A 19,627-nucleotide genomic window follows, 5' to 3' on the forward strand; every position below is an offset into this window, starting at 1 on the left:
TTCAAATATTTATATAGCATTTTAAAGAGAAAACTTACACAGACACAAAATGAATATTCTTTGATAGATTGTTTAGGCAGAGTATTCATGATGAAACTTTGTAAAATGGACGGCAACTGTCTGTTGTGGAGACATAAGTATAGAGGAAGACTTTCAAAACATCATCCTCTACACTTGTCTCCACAACAGACAGTTGTCACCCATTCTAGAGTTTCAAAATGAATGTTATTTTTAACACACAAAATAATTAGTTGAAACACAGTTAAAAGTTAATTTTAGATAAAAACATTTTTGTAGCAGTAGTCCAAAATCTGCTATTGGAAAAAAAAATCAATTAGCAATTATTTGATAGTGTCTTCCAAATTAATGTTCCTTGCCTGATATACACAGTATACTCGGATAGTTTCTTAATATACAGCATAACTGTAAATATAATAGGTTACACACAAGAATGAGAAAGTGATCCAAAAAGAGCAAGACAAATTATATTTCATTTTGTTGAAACATGCCAAATGTGTATGCCTATGTTATAAATAATCAAAATAATGCACATTCTCAGCATACACAGCACACAAAACCTAAAAATGTGTAATTCTACATAACAACAAGTCTAGGTACAAGTTTTTAAGATTATGCCAATTAATATACCTGAAAACAGTTAACTATAATTTTGTTTTTATTTAATAAAATGCATTGAGCTTTCCAGAAAAAAAATTAAAAAATTGTTAGTGGATTTGATATAAGTGACCTAAAGATAAAAAAAAGATTCACAGTAGTAGAAGAAAAATGGAAATTACTAACAAAAAATATGTATATAAGCAGCAAGAAAAAAGTGTTTTGAAATATCTAGGCTATAACAAAGTATCAATGTAGTCATATTTTAATCAGTTGGTTAATGGTCAAGCAATGAAGATGTGTTTCCTTTCATTTGTAAAACTATTGTTCCCTGAGAAAAATCCTTTTTATATTTATTATTGCAGTTAAAGAGTTAATATGTAAAACATAAATATGTGTTTGCAATATCTAAAATCTTGTTTTGAAGGGGTGTATTAAGTAGCCAGTAGAAACCAGGTGCAATAAAAAAAAAGCTCACAAGAAAATTAAAAAGAAAAACAGCACCACTGAACTTTAACTTAGTAATAAAAATCCTTGAAATTATTTTCAGATATAATTTAAATTTTTATTTTAAAAGTATATAATGTAACACTGTAAGTGATAGAAAGCTAATGAGTATACAGCTCGAAATCACCCTTCACTAGTCAAAATGAAAACAAAACTAACAAGTTAAATATGGCCATTCATATTTACAAGTTATATACCTATCCAACAGAAATTTAAAATAGGGTAACAGTATCAACCACATTCTCAAGCAACTCTCTCTACAAGTTTAAGACTGTAACCAAAATACAATTTCTTTTAACAAGAATATAGGCAATTTGTATGAGAGAATGAATTGTTGAAAATACAAGCTTCAGTAATCAATAAGAAATTAATATTTGTTTCTGAAACATGTTATTTCATACTTATATTTGTATGTATAAACTTAGATATGTCATTTCCAAATAACATACTGTTGTATGTGTCTATATATATAGTATTAACTTTGCTTAGTTGTTTTGGCTAGATGGATGGCTGATGTGATGGTCTTTCTTTGTTTCGATATTGTATTCTTCTATTAATCTTAAGTTATTATGCAGCAATAAACAAACATGATCTTAAGTTTGACTGAAATTTAAAAACTCATTGTATGGTGCAGAAACAATTATTACTGGATAGACTAGTAAAGTTGTACTATTATTAAGTTAAATAAGTAAAAATTTCAATAACTCTTAAAGCATATACTTACATTTGTAATAATATCATGAAGAAATCTAAATGGAGGCTTCTTTAGTAGTTTGTCATGCAAAGGAGGTTTTTTAATAACTTTTCCAAGAGTATCTTGAGTTTTTTTTATAACTACTGGGGTAACTTCTTCAGTCATTTTACAACACTTGTTTCTCACTGCAATGAACGTTATACATATATGCCTATCCAACAGCAATGAAGTTCAGGTAAGTTAATTTAGCAGATTCGTTTCGCTTTTATGGAATAACTTAGTTATTTTATATTTACTTTATTTGGGCTACCAGGCTTAATTAAGTTAATTAAATCTGTAATTATTCTTTAAAAATTTAAATTCCTCTACATCCCTACGTAACTAATATCAAATATACTAGTATTCAACGAACTGTTGTGAAACAATAACAACACATCAGTTTAAATCTTAATTTACTATTAGAATATTTATTACAAATTTCAATTTCACAAGCCTACACGTACAGCGACACAAAACCCTATTCGGGAATGTGATAAAATATATACATCAGGCAACTAGGCGGCGATGTGAAATATGTTTAGTTTTCTTGGAAACAAAATATATATTAAGATATATTTGAGTATTAATTACATAACAATAATTTAGGTATTTGTGTCACAGTCCAGACGTTTAAAATCCCTTCCGTTTTCACTTCGCCTAAACTTATAAAAATATATAAAAAATAAGTATATAGATCTCCAATATGGTACCTAAATTTTCTCTTAGCGCTCTATCACGTATTTTTTGTATTTGTTTGTTTTGTTTTGTTTTTGAACTTCGCACAGAGCTACTCGAGGGCTATCTGTGCTAGCCGTCCCTAATTTAGCAGTGTAACTCTAGAGGGAAGGCAGCTAGTCATCACCACCCACCGCCAACTCTTGGGCTACTCTTTTACAAACGAATAGTGGGATTGACCGTCACATTATAACGCCCCCACGGCTGGGAGGGCGAGCATGTTTGGCGCGACGGGGATGCAAACCCGTGACCCTCAGATTACGAGTCGCACGCCTTAACACGCTTGTCCATGCCGGGCCTTTTGTATTTGAAGATTGTCCAACAATTTGCCACATATCCAGTGTAAGTGATTTAAATCAACTCCGAAAGACTCTGGAGTTTTAATACTACATCTATATTTACTTTAGCACATCACAATTTTTATAACCGTGTGAACATATTCAATTTAATTGTGACATTATTTTAAGTTTCAATGTTTCAAATACTTTATTTTAGAGCAAAGCCAAATTGAGCTTAAACCCTGGATTTTAGCATTTTAAGACCGCACATTTACTGTTGCCCAATTGGGGACATTTCAAATAGAAATGTAAAAAATAAAACAACCATTAAATGTGATTTGTAAACTCATTTGTCAGAACAATCTTTTACACTTTCGAAAAAGATCCTCTTTATCTTTTAAGTTCATAATATATACATCTAATAAGCGAATCATTCCATTGTAAATTTCAAACGAGAAAGTTTCGCGTGTGATATCTTAATAAAGTAATTTCACAACGAGAAGGATATATCTGCATGGAGTTCATATTTATAGGTGTGTACTGATCGTATGAATAGCTTTGATCAAATAATAAGCATAACTTCCTCACAAGATAAATACATTGTTGTAAGCTATATTTCAATAATTTAATTCAAATGTTAACGTGCGCATGGCATTAAGATAAAGTAAGCTCATAACAGCAGTCATAGATTACCTATTCTCTGTAACTTTAAGAATTTAGTAACTTTGACTAATATCTAGACAAGAGTACATTTTTTTAAGTACGAGTAATCAGTGAATGACAATTTAGTGACGTATTTATTGTTAAGTTATTGAGTAGTGTTTAAGAATTCAATGCATGAAGGTCGAGCAGTCGTTGACGAAGTAAAATTAATCAATAAACCAGTCAGGTTTGTTTTCAATTGAGTAAATTTCTGTTAAACGTAATTAGTGTATAAGGCCTACAGTAGTTTCAGTGTGAAGTGTTGAAAGTTTGTTTGTGAAAATAGGCCAACAACTTGTGTCAAGGTGAGCGTAGTCTGAAGCAAACGTTATTGATAAATCAAGTTAATTCGGTATACTTACTCCGACTGAACATGGATTCTTATAGTTAGTTCTAACGTATTCCATCGTTTAGTAACTTCTATCGGAATATCTGGTAAAAATAATTCCAATCACCAGTACTTTTACAAGGAATATTCTGTGAGCTCCAGAATGCCACGAAAATCGTAAATATTTGAAAAATATCTAAAGGTGAGAATTAGATACAAATACTTATGAGCTTATCAATTTGTAAGCTAGTAGTTCAAAATCAAGAAGTTTGTTTCCAGCGTTAAGTACCACTAGTACTGTACCAGTGAAGTATTTGAACAAATGTTTATTAATTACCATGTGTATTCAGCTACTCGATGAATAAGTTTATTTTATGTTAGTCAAGCACAATTAGAGAGATACTTTCATTTGAACGTCATTTTCAAACTTAGACCTAAAAGCTACAACAATTTAGAAACAAAGGCAGCTTGTAGAAACATTAAGGAAGAAATAAACTCATTTACTTTGCGTTAACTGAACCTCGAATTATTTTCGCATGTAATTTTAAAAAACTCGTCCAACGAGAGAATAAATTTCAATGTAAATATGAATGTGTAATGCAGCATTACAGTAGTTATGGTGGCTGTAGACTCTTTGCACTTACGAAGAGAAAAAAACAACCTAAAAGCAAGAAAAAATTACGGGTATAATGGATGTATCGTTATTCGTTTATTATAACACCTACGCTTGTTGCTGTTTAATTTTCGGCCCGGCATGGCCAAGTGCGTTAAGGCGTGTGACTCCTAATCTGAGGGTCGCGGGTTCGTATCCCCGTCGCGCCAAACATGCTTCCCCTTACAGCCGTGGGGGCGTTATAATGTGACGGTCAGTCCCACTATTTGTTGATAAAAGAGTAGCTCAAGAGTTGGCGGTGGGTGGTGATGAGTAGCTGCCTTTCCTGTAATCTTACACTGCAAAATTAAGGACGGCTAGCACAGATAGTCCTCGAGTAGCTTTGTGCGAAATTAAAAAAACAAACAAACTGTGTAATTTTCTTTTTTGCATGTGACGTTTATTCTTGATTTATATTGTGCAAGTCCCGCCTCTTCTCGAATTTTGTAGTGAACTCTTGAAAGTGAGAAATAACAATTTCGTTTACAAAAACGCAATAGATCATTTTTACAAAGTGAAAAATTTAAAAAAAATCGCGTAATTTGTATAAAAAGAAGACAGTCTGATGCTGCTGAACAGCTACAGTCAGTGTACCATAGGCTTAGGAAGCTATAATTATGATAAGCATTTATTCATCAGAAAACTATAGAATTTGACCAGGAACGTCATAGATTTCGAATATTACAAACCGTTCAAATTCAATTGAACGTCAGCCGCTCGTTATTTCTACGAGGACATTAAATATATTTGCTGGAAGGCGTTAAGTTCTAACCGGTGTGAGCTAGTCAAGAAAGATGTTGTTAGCCCAAGCGAGGTGCAACATGATCAACTCTGAATTAACTTTTTCGGCGTGGGCTTGGATAGTTAATAAAATATATACATCTAAACCGGATGAAATACCGTATTGTCTGTAAGTTTGTAAAACTGTTGTATATAAACTATCAATTGTAGTAACTAGTGTTTAACTAGTTAGGATTATACTATGTATTGGGGCCGGATTAAGGGCAACTAATGCCCTAAGCACAGCCCAACAATGGTGGCCCCTTCGGCCCCTCCATTGTTTAACTGACAAGACATTAAGACTCAATAAATGCTGAAAGTGAAATAAAAGTTTGAAAATTTATAACCCTTCAGTTTTGTTCCAAGTCAGACCCCACAACTATATTAAATAAAAAATATTTTATTTTATTTATTTATCAGATTGGGCATGGATTAAAATCAAGCAATGACTGAAGCCTTTTATTTAGAATTGATGAGGGAAATCACTTCTTTGATTAATGATAATTAAAAAGAATTATTTTTATTGTATATTTGTTTTCACTCTGAGTTAAAAATTCTCACTTTGATTTTCACAAAAATGAAAAATTTTCTCAAAACCCTTTCATTCAAAAAATTCTCATTCTGATGTTAACAATTTCACACTTTGAACTTAAAACCCTGGAAGCAAATTATTTACTTATACCTTAAGCTCAGAAAAGCTTCAGTTAAAAACACTCATATTACAAAACACACATGAATAATGCAATGCTAACATAAATAAAACTAAAACAAACGTGGCAATAACTCAAATATAACGTACGAAAACAGAAGCCGAAGAAAACAAAAATTAGCCTCGTCTCTGTACACATCTGTCACCACTTCGTATGACTTATGTTTATGTAGTATTATACTCTTATTTTTCTGTAGATGTGACTGAATAAATCAGTAAAAGTTAAATAAAACAGTTCCACTGCTTATAATTTATAAATAACCACAACAGACGGAATGATTGAGAAAAATATTTCATCTTCTTGTTCAGATATCATAACATATGATGATCTTTAACCTGAAGTTTTGTCAACATTTTATTCTGCTCTTTACAGTAATCTTTTGCAAATCCATGACTTCTTACTTCAGATACATAGTTTAGTAGTTTCTAGGAATTTTAGTCACTCACCGAGCAAAAGAAAACGTTTTTTAACAATGCAGAGTAAAGTTGTACACGGTAGTTAAGGACAATTACAAAAAAGTTGAATGTGGCAGTGAAAGAGTTAAGCGCATGACAGCTATGGGGAAAAACTCTGTGGTGTCCCCCTTCCCCTGGTGCCCTAAGCACATGCTTATTTTGCTTAATGACTAATCCAGAGCTGCTATGTATTATTAGTGATATCTGTTCCATTCTTGGAGTCATTATAAGCGTATTCAATGTATTTAATTTAGAATAACCCTCTGTCTGTTCTGTTAGATATTTAATGCAATGAACATTTGCTCAGACTTTCAAAACTATATTAGTGTTATTGACTCCGTTTTTGTGTTTTTTATATCTTGTAAAAATGACTTCAATCTATTGACAGAAATCATTACCACACTGTATATAACCACTAGGGATCTTACCGTTGTCTTTAACACATACTGCAAAGTGTAAGGTTCATCATTTGTTGGCGATTTCTTTAGAGTAAGATGCCATTTTGTGCTACAAGACGTACTAATTTCAGTGTGTTTTAATTGTAAATGATATATGATCAGAATAAGTATGGTCAACTTTACAAAGCGTTCTTTTTTTAAAATCTTTTTCCTATGCTTGTTAATAAATATGTCGTCAAACATTTCATCTGTTTTGTTGCCAACTTCTCTAAATAGTTATCTGTAAGATTGTAGAATAGAATTCAAAATTAATTCCATATAGTTGCTGCATTTTACTAGTTTCTTCGGAAATGAGACTGTGGCTTTTAATTATACTTCCTCTGTATCTTGTCTGTAAATATGTCGTCAAACATTTCATCTGTTTTGTTGCCAACTTCTCTAAATAGTTATCTGTAAGATTGTAGAATAGAATTCAAAATTAATTCCATATAGTTGCTGCATTTTACTAGTTTCTTCGGAAATGAGACTGTGGCTTTTAATTATACTTCCTCTGTATCTTGTATTAAGCTAATTAACTAAATAAATATTTTATCGGTTTCAGTTGATGAAATTTTATTAATCCCGTTTCTCAGAAACACAAACAAACAAACTGTCATGTTTTTGTTTCTTATTTGTCTGAAGATGACAGACATATTTTTTTAAAGTTGTTGTTTAACTACAATTATTTTAAAATATTTACAGTATTTATTGTTCATTTGCTCATTTATTACAGAGAAAAACAGGGTTTGAGACTAAATCCAATGTTGTCAACAGCGATGTCTCCTTCTCCGTAGTATGAGTCCAAGCTTCCGGTGAAAAAAAACTGAAAGGAAAGAAAACGAACAAACGTCTTAATGATTTTGTTTAATCTCATTTAGTCACAAATAACACCATAACAATTAAATGTTTATTTCATTTCGCCCTGAATATTGCGGTTCCGTATGATAAGCAAAATGTTCGATGTTCTCTGTGCTGTTTTATATATTGTGGAAAAAATAATTAGAGTTCTAACGCTGTTATTTAGCTTACGTTTTTTATTAAAAGAAAGGATGTACGAGGGCTGTTCAAAAAATACGCGGACTGACATCATAAAACAAAATGTACTTTATTTAGAAGTTACAGGTCTGGGACCCCTTCAAAGTACTCTCCTCCCCAACGGTGTTTCCACTTGTTGAAACAGTCCTGGTACGCTTCTTTTGTAATGTCCTCCAGCTCCTTCGTCGCATTTGCCTTAATCTCGGGAATCGTCTCAAATCTTCTTCCTTTCAAGGGTCTTTTGAGTTTGGGGAACAAGAAAAAATCGCAAGGAGCAAGGTCAGGTCAGTAGGAGGGGTGGGGAAGAACAGTGATCGAGTGTTTGGCCAAAAACTCACGAGTTCTGAGGCACAAATTTCGCAGCAACGCGGTGCATCTTCAATTTTTCGGTCAAAATCTCGTAACAAGATCCAACTGATATCCCACACTCTTCAGCAAGTTCCCTTACAGTCAGACGTCGATTTGCCCGCACCAGGGTGTTGATTTTGTCGACGTGTGGGTCGTCAGTTGACGTGGAAGGACGTCCAGGACGCTCATCATCTTCAATGGACTGTCGACCATCCTTAAAACGTTTATGCCACTTGAAACATACCATACGCTTCATAGCAACATCACCGTAAGCCGTGTTAAGCATAGCAAAAGTTTCAGTCGCAGATTTTCCAAGTTTAACACAAAATTTTACAGCCAGTCGTTGCTCCTTCAGGTCATTCATTCTGAAATCCGCCAAACGAAAAAATCGCATTTCACTTAAGACCGCGTAGCTAATACACAAATGAAGATATCTGCAATCGGGAAATGGCGTCGTAATCAGCTGATCTGTGCGAACCTAGCGACACCAAGCGGATTCCCTTGGAACCAACTGGAGCCGCGCAATTCAAACAGTCCGCGTATTTTTTTAACAGACCTCGTATACAGAATGTTAGCTTATTTTCAAACAGAGAAACTATTAAATCAAGTATGACGAAACTTGTTTTTCGTCGACTGGAAGGGAAAGTTGAATAATATACACCTCAGACAGTGTTTCCCAACCCAAAACTAATGCGCTTTGATGGACATTTTGAATATTCCATTATGTCCTGGTGACAATTGTTGTATGTATTTTAATTATTCTCTTCAACAAATTACGGCTACAGAATAACAACATAAACATTAAAAACTGCAAATATACTTACCTTCATGTTTGTTTGTTTTGAATTTCGCGCAAAGCTACTCGAGGGCTATCTGCGCTAGCCGTCCCTAATTTAGCAAAGACTAGAGGGAAGGCTGCTAGTCATCACCACCCATCGCCAACTCTTGGGCTACTCTTTTATCAACGAATAGCAGGATTGACTGCACATTATAACGCCTCCATGGCTGAAAGGGCATTTTTGGTGTGACTGGGATTCGAACCCGCGACCCTCGGGCTACTCTTTTATCAACGAATAGCAGGATTGACTGCACATTATAACGCCTCCATGGCTGAAAGGGCATTTTTGGTGTGACTGGGATTCGAACCCGCGACCCTCAGATTACGAGTCAACCGCCTTAACTACCTGGCAGTACCGGACCTACCTTAATGTAGTAATAAATATTATTTTCCGTTTTTCATTAGAGTGACTACTGTTGCTCGTTTTTACTAATTAATTTTTCTATCAGTGGACAAAGAGAATCTATTGCTAAACTCAGCGCACTGCTAATAATTAGCCTGGCAGGTGGTTAAGGTACTCGAATCGTAATCCGAGGGTCGGGGTTCGAATCCTCGTCACACCAAACATGTTCGCCCTTTCAGCAGTGGGGCGTTATAATGTGCGGTCGATCCCACTATTCGTTGGTAAAATAGTAGCCCAAGAGTTGGCGGTGGTTGGTGATGACTAGCTGCTTTCCCTCTAGCCTCACATTGTAAAATTAGGGACGGCTAACGCAGATAGCCCTCGTGTAGCTTTGCGCTAAATTCAAAACAAACCAACCCAATCATTTAGACATGTGATATAGCTTTCTACATTTAAGTAACTTACCCTAATTTTCTTATAAGATGTGACCAGATCAAAATGAAGTGTTTGCCATTTGTTTGTAACGTTTGTTGTTTCAAAGAGCTTCTTAGTTTCTTGATCTTGACGGTAAATATTAAAGTTTCTTGCTCCATCTCCACCCATATACACGTCTACAGTAATGCACATTTTCCTTCGTCCGTACATTTCAAACATCGGAGTAATCAATCGACCGGCATAAGAATCTTTGTTATTATTTTTTCGTACTCGCATGAAATAACCTGGAATATCGAAATATATTTTTCTTTAAAAATGAAATTATATTTTCGACTATGACAAACATTTAGCTTATTGTTTTCACATTTAAAATCCTACTTCGTTTCAAAATTATTTTTACGTGATACAGAAATATGTTTCATATTAACTACATTCCGTGCGATATGATGCCATGTAACATAGCATTAGGATTTCACCTGTTCTTCCTCCAAGCGTTCCGTAAGATCTAACAAATTCGCTACCCATGTTTTCTTGGTTTGTCATACCGCAATCATTTTGTTCAAAGTTACAGAGAAAGTCTGGAACTTCTGGCGGTGGTGGTCGAACTTCGCCTGTAATTTAAATACGTTGTTAGAAAAGCATATTACTAATTCATTTAAGAAGTATACATATAACAACGTCTGATGCAATTGTATATGTAATGTTATAACTGGCATTATTATTACAAAATGAAAACAGCACCAAAATATCTATATAGACTTTGAGTTAGTTTTTCAAGCAAAAATAGATTGCAATGCTGGTTAATAACAGAAAAAAAAATCTTAGTACGTCTCAAGATTGGTGTAAAAACATTTTAAAAATCCCAAGTCTTATGTGTTGTTTTTACGGTCAACTGAATCCCAATATCACACTTCAGTTATGGAATTGTTGTGCAGTAAACACATATAAATATATTTGAATTTGTATAACAGTAATAAATTCGCGTTTTGACAAGACATACTCATCCGAATTATACCTATTTATCAAAATAAAAGGTGTAATTTCTTGTTCCAAATAACTGCATGATAACACCCAAACAGCATCGAGGATATCCTTTCATTTCAGTTATTCAACAAGATTGTATGTGCAAAACCATGATACTTACAACTGATAACCAATTAAAAGGGAGGATCCATGTATTTAATCCACGACATATATATTCAACTATATATATGCATTCAAATTTATATACAGAAAATTCTAATTTTACGAAACTCATTTTATTTCAAAAAGTGCCAAACACGCTCGCCCTCCCAGCCGTGGGGGAGTTATAATGTGACGGTGAATCCCACTATTCGTTGGTAAAAGAGTAGCCCAAGAGTTGGCGGAGGGTGGTGATGACTAGCTGCCTTCCCTCTTACACTGCTAAATTAGGGACAGCTAGCGCAGATAGCCCTCGAGTAGCTTTGCGCGAAATTCAAAAACCAAAAACAAAAAATTTCAAAAAGTAAAATGTAAATAACATTTGAATTCACTTACGAGTAATAAATGTATGTGAACAAAAAATTCTTAGTTACTACGGATGAGAGTCAAGTAAGAGTTAATTTCAGGCTATTGTTTCAGTTGGAAGTTTGTGAAAGTACTTATAAATAACAAATATTTTATTAAACACAAAGCTACAAAATGGACTATCTGTGTTCTACCCACCACTAGTATCGAAATTCGGTTTCTAGCAGTGTGAGTCCGCAGACATGGTGCTGTGCCAGTGGGGGACCATTTCACTAAAATGTTAACCAGAAGCATACTGGTCTTTAAACAGCTCGGTAAACATAAAATATTTCATATAATAATACTGACTTTGTGGCAGAAAACCAATGTTGAATCAGTAGCTATCAAGACTTGCATCGTTTTTGTCCACGAAATACTGAACTTGTTAGTACCAAAAATCTTGGCTCGATCTCTGCAGTGAGAGCAGCGCAGGAAATTCATTGTGCTTAAAGAAACAACACAGACATCTTGGGTATTTCTGTGAAAACAGTTTCAGGAAGTGTAACGTTTACAGTTGGAAAGTTACATTTTAATCTGGAGGTTATAGATGTTGACTACCCTCTTCAAATTTTCTTCAACATAAAATCAGTTAATAACTTTAAAATGATGTAGCAGTTTATATTTAACCTAGTGGAGCAATGGAAATGTGTCTTAAATCTTTATTTTAAAATCGCACAAATGGTTAGTTTGTTACTTTTCACAAACTACCCGATGGTCTGTGTGTACTCTGCCCTCTACGGGTATCGAAAACTGATGTATAGTGTTAAATAACCTTTTCCAAAGCGAACTTTTTTTTTTTGTAGAGTTACACTACTTATGCGTCAAAGTGATACGTGTCACACCACCGCAATATTATTTTGACTGTTTTTGTCACGTGACTTGCTGATTTGCATATTCAAAATATTTTTAGTATAACATGCTCGACCCTTAATTGTTTTAACGTAAGATAAAACAGCAACTTTATGATAGGTGAGCAACAATCGTGCTCTATAGTAAATTATATAGAAATTTTATCAAAGTGAAGTTCTCTATTATAAATGATCTCTACATTATAGAGTAAAATAGTTAGATTCATCAAACTCAATCTGCCACTTGATTCACTTTGTGACTCACCAATAATTGTAATATTTTACGAGAATTTATAAACGATTTTTAACCAAATTTGTAATGACTGTTTTTTATTCTAACACTCAATTCCTTTGACAACACGAAAGATCGATAAAAGTTGTGCCCAAACGCATCAGATTCTTTTTATAAAATAGTTCATCAGTATTCTCAAATTTAAAAAAATGTTTTTTCAATATTATTTTACAAATTAAGAAGATATTTTCTTAAAATTACACATTTTTAGCATTTAGTTAATTAAACATCTTGATCTAAAGAGTTAATTTTTCTTAACTTACCAAAACATTCATATAACCTTGTGACTCTATAAATATCATTCCTACTCAAGCCAGGCTTCTTCCAAACAGGTCCGATGATAACTCCAGGCTGTTTGGCTCTAATAGTAGGAGATTTTCCATCTTTTGAGAAAGCCGTTTCTCCATACAACATAACAGATTTGTAGTCAAACTTGTCACTAAGATAATTGTTTTCCCATGGTTTTAATTTATCAAAGTTGTATTCTAAACCTAGAAAAACAAGAGTCGTTAATGTTACTTCTTTTCACTTTATAGTTAACATTGTACCCTGTATTAATTAATTAATTTACTATGTATAGAAGAAGTAGCATTTTTTTTAAAAAATCGGACTTCTCAATTAAGCGTCAAGTTAACAAAGAAGTTTTATTTGATTATATTTTTAACCTTAACGTTATCAAAGTAAGTTATACTATTTTATGAAATAACGTTTTTCTTGCCTGGCAAAATATTGTCCCAGAGAATTTCAACGTAGTCGTCTCTATCTGCTCTGCTTTGCTCGTGCCAAAAACCTATAGCGTGTCCCAACTCATGAACCACTAGAGCCTTCCAATGACAGCCACTTCCTAGCGATAGGTTTTGCATCCCGCCTTGTCGACCGACCATAGACCAACATCTGTGTTTGAATAAAAATTTCTATTTTGTCTGTCCAGAATATAATCTACTGATTTAATAAACTACAGAGGTATGAGAATGGTGACGTAACGCTATATCAAATGTTTCTGATACACGACTCAGCAAGTCAGGTGACAACCACAACTGTCATGAAGTTGCAGTAAAATGGTATGTATCAGAATTACATTTCGACCTCGTTTGGTGTTACATTTTTAGTGTGATACCGCCGAAAATTGATCGGTTTTGGGAAGTATCTGGACAGCCCTTTCCAACGCAAGATATCCATACACTCAGATTACAAAGATATGTCTAGATCGAGTATTTATAATTTTTAAGACAAGGATATTCCTTATACTCAATAGCACTAAAAAGTAAAGGAATATGGATCAGATGACTCACCAGGATTATCAAGAAATAACTTGCAACAAGTTTTATCCCAGCAGTTCTAAGTAAAGTGTAGTGTCTTTTAAAAGGTAAGAATACACTAACAGAAGGGACATTGGCAGAAGTCACTCACTGCCCCAAGCAAAGGTTCATTACGTTAAAAAGAAAAACCTCCGTCTTGAAAAGCTACATAAGTCACGTGCACATAAGTAGTTTCCACTACACATCCGTTCAACTGTACCATACATCAAGTAATTGGAGTATAAAACGTATTAGTGGTATTCCATTGGAATACTGGTCGAATTGCTGGTTTCAGCTACACTTGTCGCCAAGGGACTTGTAAGCGATAAACTTGTTTAAAAAGCCTGTGACTACTTCAATTTTGTACACTATAATGATTCTGGAAAGCAGTATGGAATAAGGGTATGTCCCAGATCTGGAAACCTTACGACGGATCACTTCGCATATCTTTTTTTAAGAATATGAACAGTCATCAGATAGAACATAAACTGTAAGGACATAGAGAGGATCCAAAAATCGTTAGAATATAACGTGCTCGACCTCCGTAAAAATTAATGAATTGGATCAAACAATTCATATTGTATAAAATAAGTCTTAAATTTATTGTAGGATTAAGACAGATATAATAATTATACAATTCCCAAAAACATAAATAAGTGTATTTTAAAACTAAACTATTTCACTAACTTTCATCTGATAGACTAAAGAGATCATATAATCAACAGAAGCCATCGCCAATCCTTGGGGCTATCTTTGTCTCACTAAATAATAGGATTGTGCGTCACATTTATAGCGAACTCATGACCAAAACTGTGGAATGAGCTTTTGTGGTATGAGAGCTCACAATTTGAGAACATTGACCATTAAGCCACTACTGCCTTCAATTGTTTGTTTGCTTTTTTACAGGAGCGGTATCAATGCTACATGTTCCTAACTTATAGTCTGTAAGACTAGAGGGAGGGCAGCTAGTCATCACCACCACTCTTGGACAACTCTTCTACCAACGAATAGTGGGATTAATCATAACTTTATAACGTCCTCACGGCCGAAAGACTGTGACGGGGATTCGAACCCGCGACCCTGAGATTATGAGCCCAATGCTCTAACCATTTGGCCATGCTTGGCCTCGAAACAGCTTAAAAAGCTCATTAATTCACACAACCTATTACCTCTCTGCTTAGATTTTTCTGCACACAATCGTAGTAGATATTAATTAGCTTTTAAGAATATTCCAAACAAGCAAAAGTATCCGTCCCCAGTGAAAAGAAGGATTTAAGTTAATCTATAAATTGAAATTATTCATGTATTTTAAAAACAGGGAAATTGTATTCCACTTTTCGTTTCACTCAAAGCCAAAGCTCTGAGTTGCTTATACCGCCCCTTGCGAAAAATAATTGTTGAACATTAAGTCATGCTAAGAGTCGCTGAACAACAACATACCATAAATCTACATTTTCATTTTTAAATTATGTCACATTTTGAAATATAAATGATAATGTGATTCATTCTTAATTTATTATTGTAGAATATCATGCTTTCGAAACAAAGTTTGACATAAACGTTAATCATGCCTTTTTTTCAAAAGTGACTTTTGAACTTTGCTTGCGTGCGCAACGTTTCAAACGATTCGCAGTACGTATAAGATTAGAACATTACAGCAATTTGGAGAAGTTTGCAACAAAATATTTCCGAAAACAATAAATGAACTTGCAAACAATGTATAAAGGCAGAACGCTATAATTAATACATTAGGGGTAAATATTTACCAAGAAATAAAATAAAGTAATAAATCATTAAAAGGATAAGAAGAAGAAAGCAACCTACCCGTCGTACCACTCGATACTTAAGTAATCACGTGTTAGTGGAGTTTTCTCTTTGAAGCGAATACAGGTTTTTTCATGGTATTCATTCATTCCATCAAGAATATACTGCTGGATACTTTCTGCCAAAGTTGATGAAAATTCATTCCGAATTATCTTATGGAAGGTACTGTTGAAACTTAGAATTATATTGGTTAAATTAAATTGTATGCGTCTATGAATACACGTAATTTAGTTACATTTTTATATATAGATATACACACGAAAGAATGTTTTACACTAACTAACTGATAATCTAAGACACGAAATAACTGTAGATCCCAGTCACTTACCAACCGAAGATCCTAGCTCATAATACACAATTCCTTCAGGCCACAATAAAGTATAGTCTACAATGGCATTTTTATCCTGCAAAAGTTTTATAATTGTATTTAAAAGCTGGAGTTACATATTCACATTGGCTGGATTACAGTAATTAGAATTACAAAATATCCCACTATACGGATGATGTAACATTCTGAACAGACAATCAAGCCTTTAAAAGCTTGTGGGAATTTTTTCCCTTGCGACGTTAGTTTAGTATGAAATTGTGATCATATTATAAAATATAAATATAAATGATGACTCTATTTTATTATCATTTATTTTTACAAAAAACGTTTTGATATTTTATATTATATACACATTCATACTATTATACAGTATTAATATAAATAATTGTACTTCCGCAAGGTCAACGAAAGTGTTCTGTTTCAAGAGTAAATAATATGAAAATTTTATTTTTTTATTTTTAAGGTCATATGTCATGCTGTGTTTTAGCCTACAGAATATCTAATTCTTCTCGTGATACATAACACGTGCAAGTTTCATACAGTACGAAATGAGCATCTCTTGTGTGACGTCATTTTAATTTTTTTCTAACTGACTAACAGACAGCACACTACTGCATTGTGGCGCGAGGAGTTAAAACAAGTGACCCCTCTAAGCGGCTTTAGGCATCCCTTTCGGAAAAAAATAATACATAATCAGACCTAGCTCCCAATAAAATGAAAATCCTGCTGATCAGATATTTTTTCAGTACTTTGTATTTTGATTGGCGATATAATGGAAATATTTATTCCACAAAACAGCTAGCTAACTGCCATGTTGAGGTTTAGGGTTAAAACACCTTTCTTCTATTTTTAATATTTTATATGGCTTCTAAGTAAAAAAGAAAAGAAAAAACGTGTTAAGTTTTACGTACGCTGAAAGGATCCACTCCTGCTATGTCACCTTCGAAAAGGTCTAAACATAAATAAATACAAAATATTTCTATGAGAAATATATAAATGTGATATATTAGTAAAGTCTTGAAAATTTTCACACTTTATATTTAGTAAAATATCATAATGTTCTTATGCTTTTTTGTTAAAGTTGCTAAAAATAGTTAAATTATTTAATATTTTTAGTGCACGTATATATAAATTTACGAACATTGTAGAGATTATCTTCAGAAATACATGTCTCTTTTGCTGTTCGGTATTTTTTAAAATATAAAATATATGTAGACATTGATAATGGAACCGTTTTTGTCTTTATTTTTACACTTGTGTATTTCATACGATCATAATCAATTTTAGAAAAACAACAGTAAACACAGCACGCGAGTTGCAATATACAGTCACGTGTGACACACACACATACAAAGTTTTAAATGAATTGCTGAAAATTGATTTTTAGCATCATATCATAGAAGATTCATTATAAAGCGACATAAAAACATCTCTCTTAGGGATGAAACATGCGCGATGTGATGCTAAAAAGTAATTGTCAGTTACCCATTTGAAATGTTATGCGTACGTGTGTTACTATGCAAAGTTTGAGGCTTCCATATATTATCTAAGTTAATGTCTTGATAAAACTGTTTTCCTGGTAAAACTTTTGCAACTCACCTTTGTGATACAGAGGAAGATCTCCAAGGTGCTCCAGTGACCCTAACATGAAATAAATATACATTAAATAAAATTATATACGTTTCTTCAATTTTTAATTAAATTCTTCAAAGTTGGTAGTAAAACACAAGACTAGAGTAGATTCATGTATTTATGAATGTAATATAGATTTGCGAGTTCAGTTTATGTAGTCTTTGATATTTATCGTGTTCGTATCTAATAAGGCTACGAAAATATTTTGTTTAAAATCATTCTAGATTTTGACGTCTCTAGCACTAAAACTCAAAGAAAATAGTCACAGAGAGAAAGTAAAACTAAACATGGATGAATGACACGTTATAGATTTTCTTAAAATGTAATGCTTAATTTGTTTGTTTAATTAAGAATATTTTCATCCGTATTGCCTTTAAATGTTTTATAAAAATACTATAGTTAACCAGAAATCCAAAACAAATTATACCGAATTGAATACTTTGGAGTTTTGCCAAGTCGCTGCCGTCCATGTGGCCACGTTCAATCATGTTCTGGTCTATCTCACAACCGAGTATTTTAACAGTAGCCTCGCAGCGAAGTTCTGTTGCAAAAGGTTATGGCGGTAGGCTCTTATGTCTGATGCATACTTCCCTCTGATTCTTTTCCATAAACTATCTAGTATATGGACAAGATGGGTTACAAGCGGCTTTAACAGTATGTTTTCGTATGGAATAGCAAGAATATTCATTTCATTCTCCACCTTTTGGTGTATACAACACGTTGTGGAAGTGACTTGTGTTGCTTTTCTAATCCTTCTTTATTATGTTACGTATTGTTGACTCCAACATGTGGACGGCTTTTTTTGAACTGACCTTTGTGTTCGTGGATTCTCAACTGTTATACGACACCATTATTTGTTTGTTACAGATGGTGTACGATTTGTTACAGGTCTCTTTCTGGAGGAGTCTCCTGATGGGACAGTGGTAAGTCTTTGGATTTCCAACGTTAAAAGTAGGGGTTCGATTTCCCTAGGTGGTCATAGCAGATAGCCCTATGTGGTTGTGCTATAAGCAAAAACATACGTTTTAGATAGTATTTGTGTTCCAATTTCAACACGATTAGGTTTTTCCTGTATCGTTTAGCCACCGAGTACAAGGGATATCCCCGTCTTGGAAAGTCTAAATTCTGTGTCTGGACACATCTGAGTGAGTGAATATTTTGCATAGAAAAGGGCTGTTACAAACTCTTCCCGAAAAGTTCTGATATATATCTGTACTGTTGCACTATGAATTCAAATCTTCTGTGACTTGTCGAGTGATTTGTTGATTTGTATTTGGAAAATCGTTTGAATATAATCCACTCAGCTCTCAATGTAACTTTAACATATGCCTCACTCACAGATTAAATGCTTGTTGTGTTTATTGTCATATTTTGTGAAGGTGTTTAGTAAAATTAGTTTAGCAAAATAATTAATATTTTGTTAGAATTTCTACAACGTAACAACATATAAATCTGAACAACGTTAATATCAAACTAAATTTAATCATATATTAAGCTTAAGACGAAGAAACATATTAATAACCTATATTATACTGTTTCAATATTTTACTACAAATATGTGTGTCAAATCGATAAAGCTAGACCCTTATGAAGTTTAATCTAGATATTATTACCTCATGAAATTGTATAGTTATAACATTCTTTGAAAACGTACGTATTAATTGTGATCTATAATTATAATCACTCACTCTTCACAGGTGTTGCCGACACCGCCGCTTGGGCAAATACCATACACAGATAGATATTCCGCATCATGGTGAATCGAATGTATTGTTTAACTGCGTTGATTTTGTCCTTTATATTGTGATAGTTGACTAATGTGAAAAAGATCAGCTGTTCGAGATCCTGTTCGACATAGAACAAGTATTATCAAAACAAATGGTATTTTCTGTGAGGAAATCGTGAATTTTTTCCTCAGGCTCTGTCCAGTAAGTGGAAATTGAATAC

At 33.4% G+C, this 19,627-nt stretch overlaps 2 protein-coding genes across 3 annotated transcripts in view; both read right to left on the reverse strand.

Moving 5' to 3' along the window:
* Nucleotides 1-2,354, reverse strand: part of IFT54 (intraflagellar transport 54) — a 59,731-nt gene extending 57,377 nt beyond the window's left edge. The window contains exon 1 of the mRNA XM_076481600.1: nucleotides 1,847-2,354. Within this exon, the coding sequence (XP_076337715.1) occupies nucleotides 1,847-1,981 (135 nt within the window). The 5' untranslated portion in view covers nucleotides 1,982-2,354. The remainder of the gene's footprint in view (nucleotides 1-1,846) is intronic.
* Nucleotides 2,355-7,614: 5,260 nt separating this feature from the next.
* Nucleotides 7,615-19,501, reverse strand: LOC143240488 (astacin-like metalloprotease toxin 1). Of its 2 annotated transcripts, none has more exons than XM_076482983.1 (10): nucleotides 19,369-19,501; nucleotides 17,648-17,689; nucleotides 16,960-17,000; nucleotides 16,049-16,124; nucleotides 15,721-15,838; nucleotides 13,317-13,492; nucleotides 12,862-13,089; nucleotides 10,408-10,542; nucleotides 9,962-10,215; nucleotides 7,615-7,755 (listed from the first exon to the last, which is right to left on the reverse strand). In XM_076482983.1, exons 1-10 carry the CDS (start codon nucleotides 19,433-19,435, stop codon nucleotides 7,660-7,662), a joined length of 1,233 nt encoding a protein of 410 aa, XP_076339098.1. In that variant the 5' UTR covers nucleotides 19,436-19,501; the 3' UTR covers nucleotides 7,615-7,659. The 2 variants fall into 2 exon arrangements, with proteins under 2 accessions (XP_076339098.1, XP_076339099.1); XM_076482984.1 differs by lacking the exon at nucleotides 19,369-19,501 and adding an exon at nucleotides 18,108-18,183.
* Nucleotides 19,502-19,627: the final 126 nt, after the last annotated feature.

The sequence above is a fragment of the Tachypleus tridentatus genome, chromosome 13, assembly GCF_004210375.1.
Source record: "Tachypleus tridentatus isolate NWPU-2018 chromosome 13, ASM421037v1, whole genome shotgun sequence".
Classification (NCBI taxonomy): domain Eukaryota; kingdom Metazoa; phylum Arthropoda; class Merostomata; order Xiphosura; family Limulidae; genus Tachypleus; species Tachypleus tridentatus.

What these genes read in the sequence shown, in the direction of transcription:
- LOC143240488 (XM_076482983.1), bottom strand. Translation starts at nt 19,435, where the DNA reads ATGATGCGGAATATCTATCTGTGTATGGTATTTGCCCAAGCGGCGGTG. An exon ending in TCTTCCTCTGTATCACAAAG is followed by an intron (nt 17,001 to 17,647) that starts GTGAGTTGCAAA and finishes ATTTATGTTTAG; the next exon opens with ACCTTTTCGAAGGTGACATA. An exon ending in AGTATCGAGTGGTACGACGG is followed by an intron (nt 13,493 to 15,720) that starts GTAGGTTGCTTT and finishes ATTCAAACACAG; the next exon opens with ATGTTGGTCTATGGTCGGTC.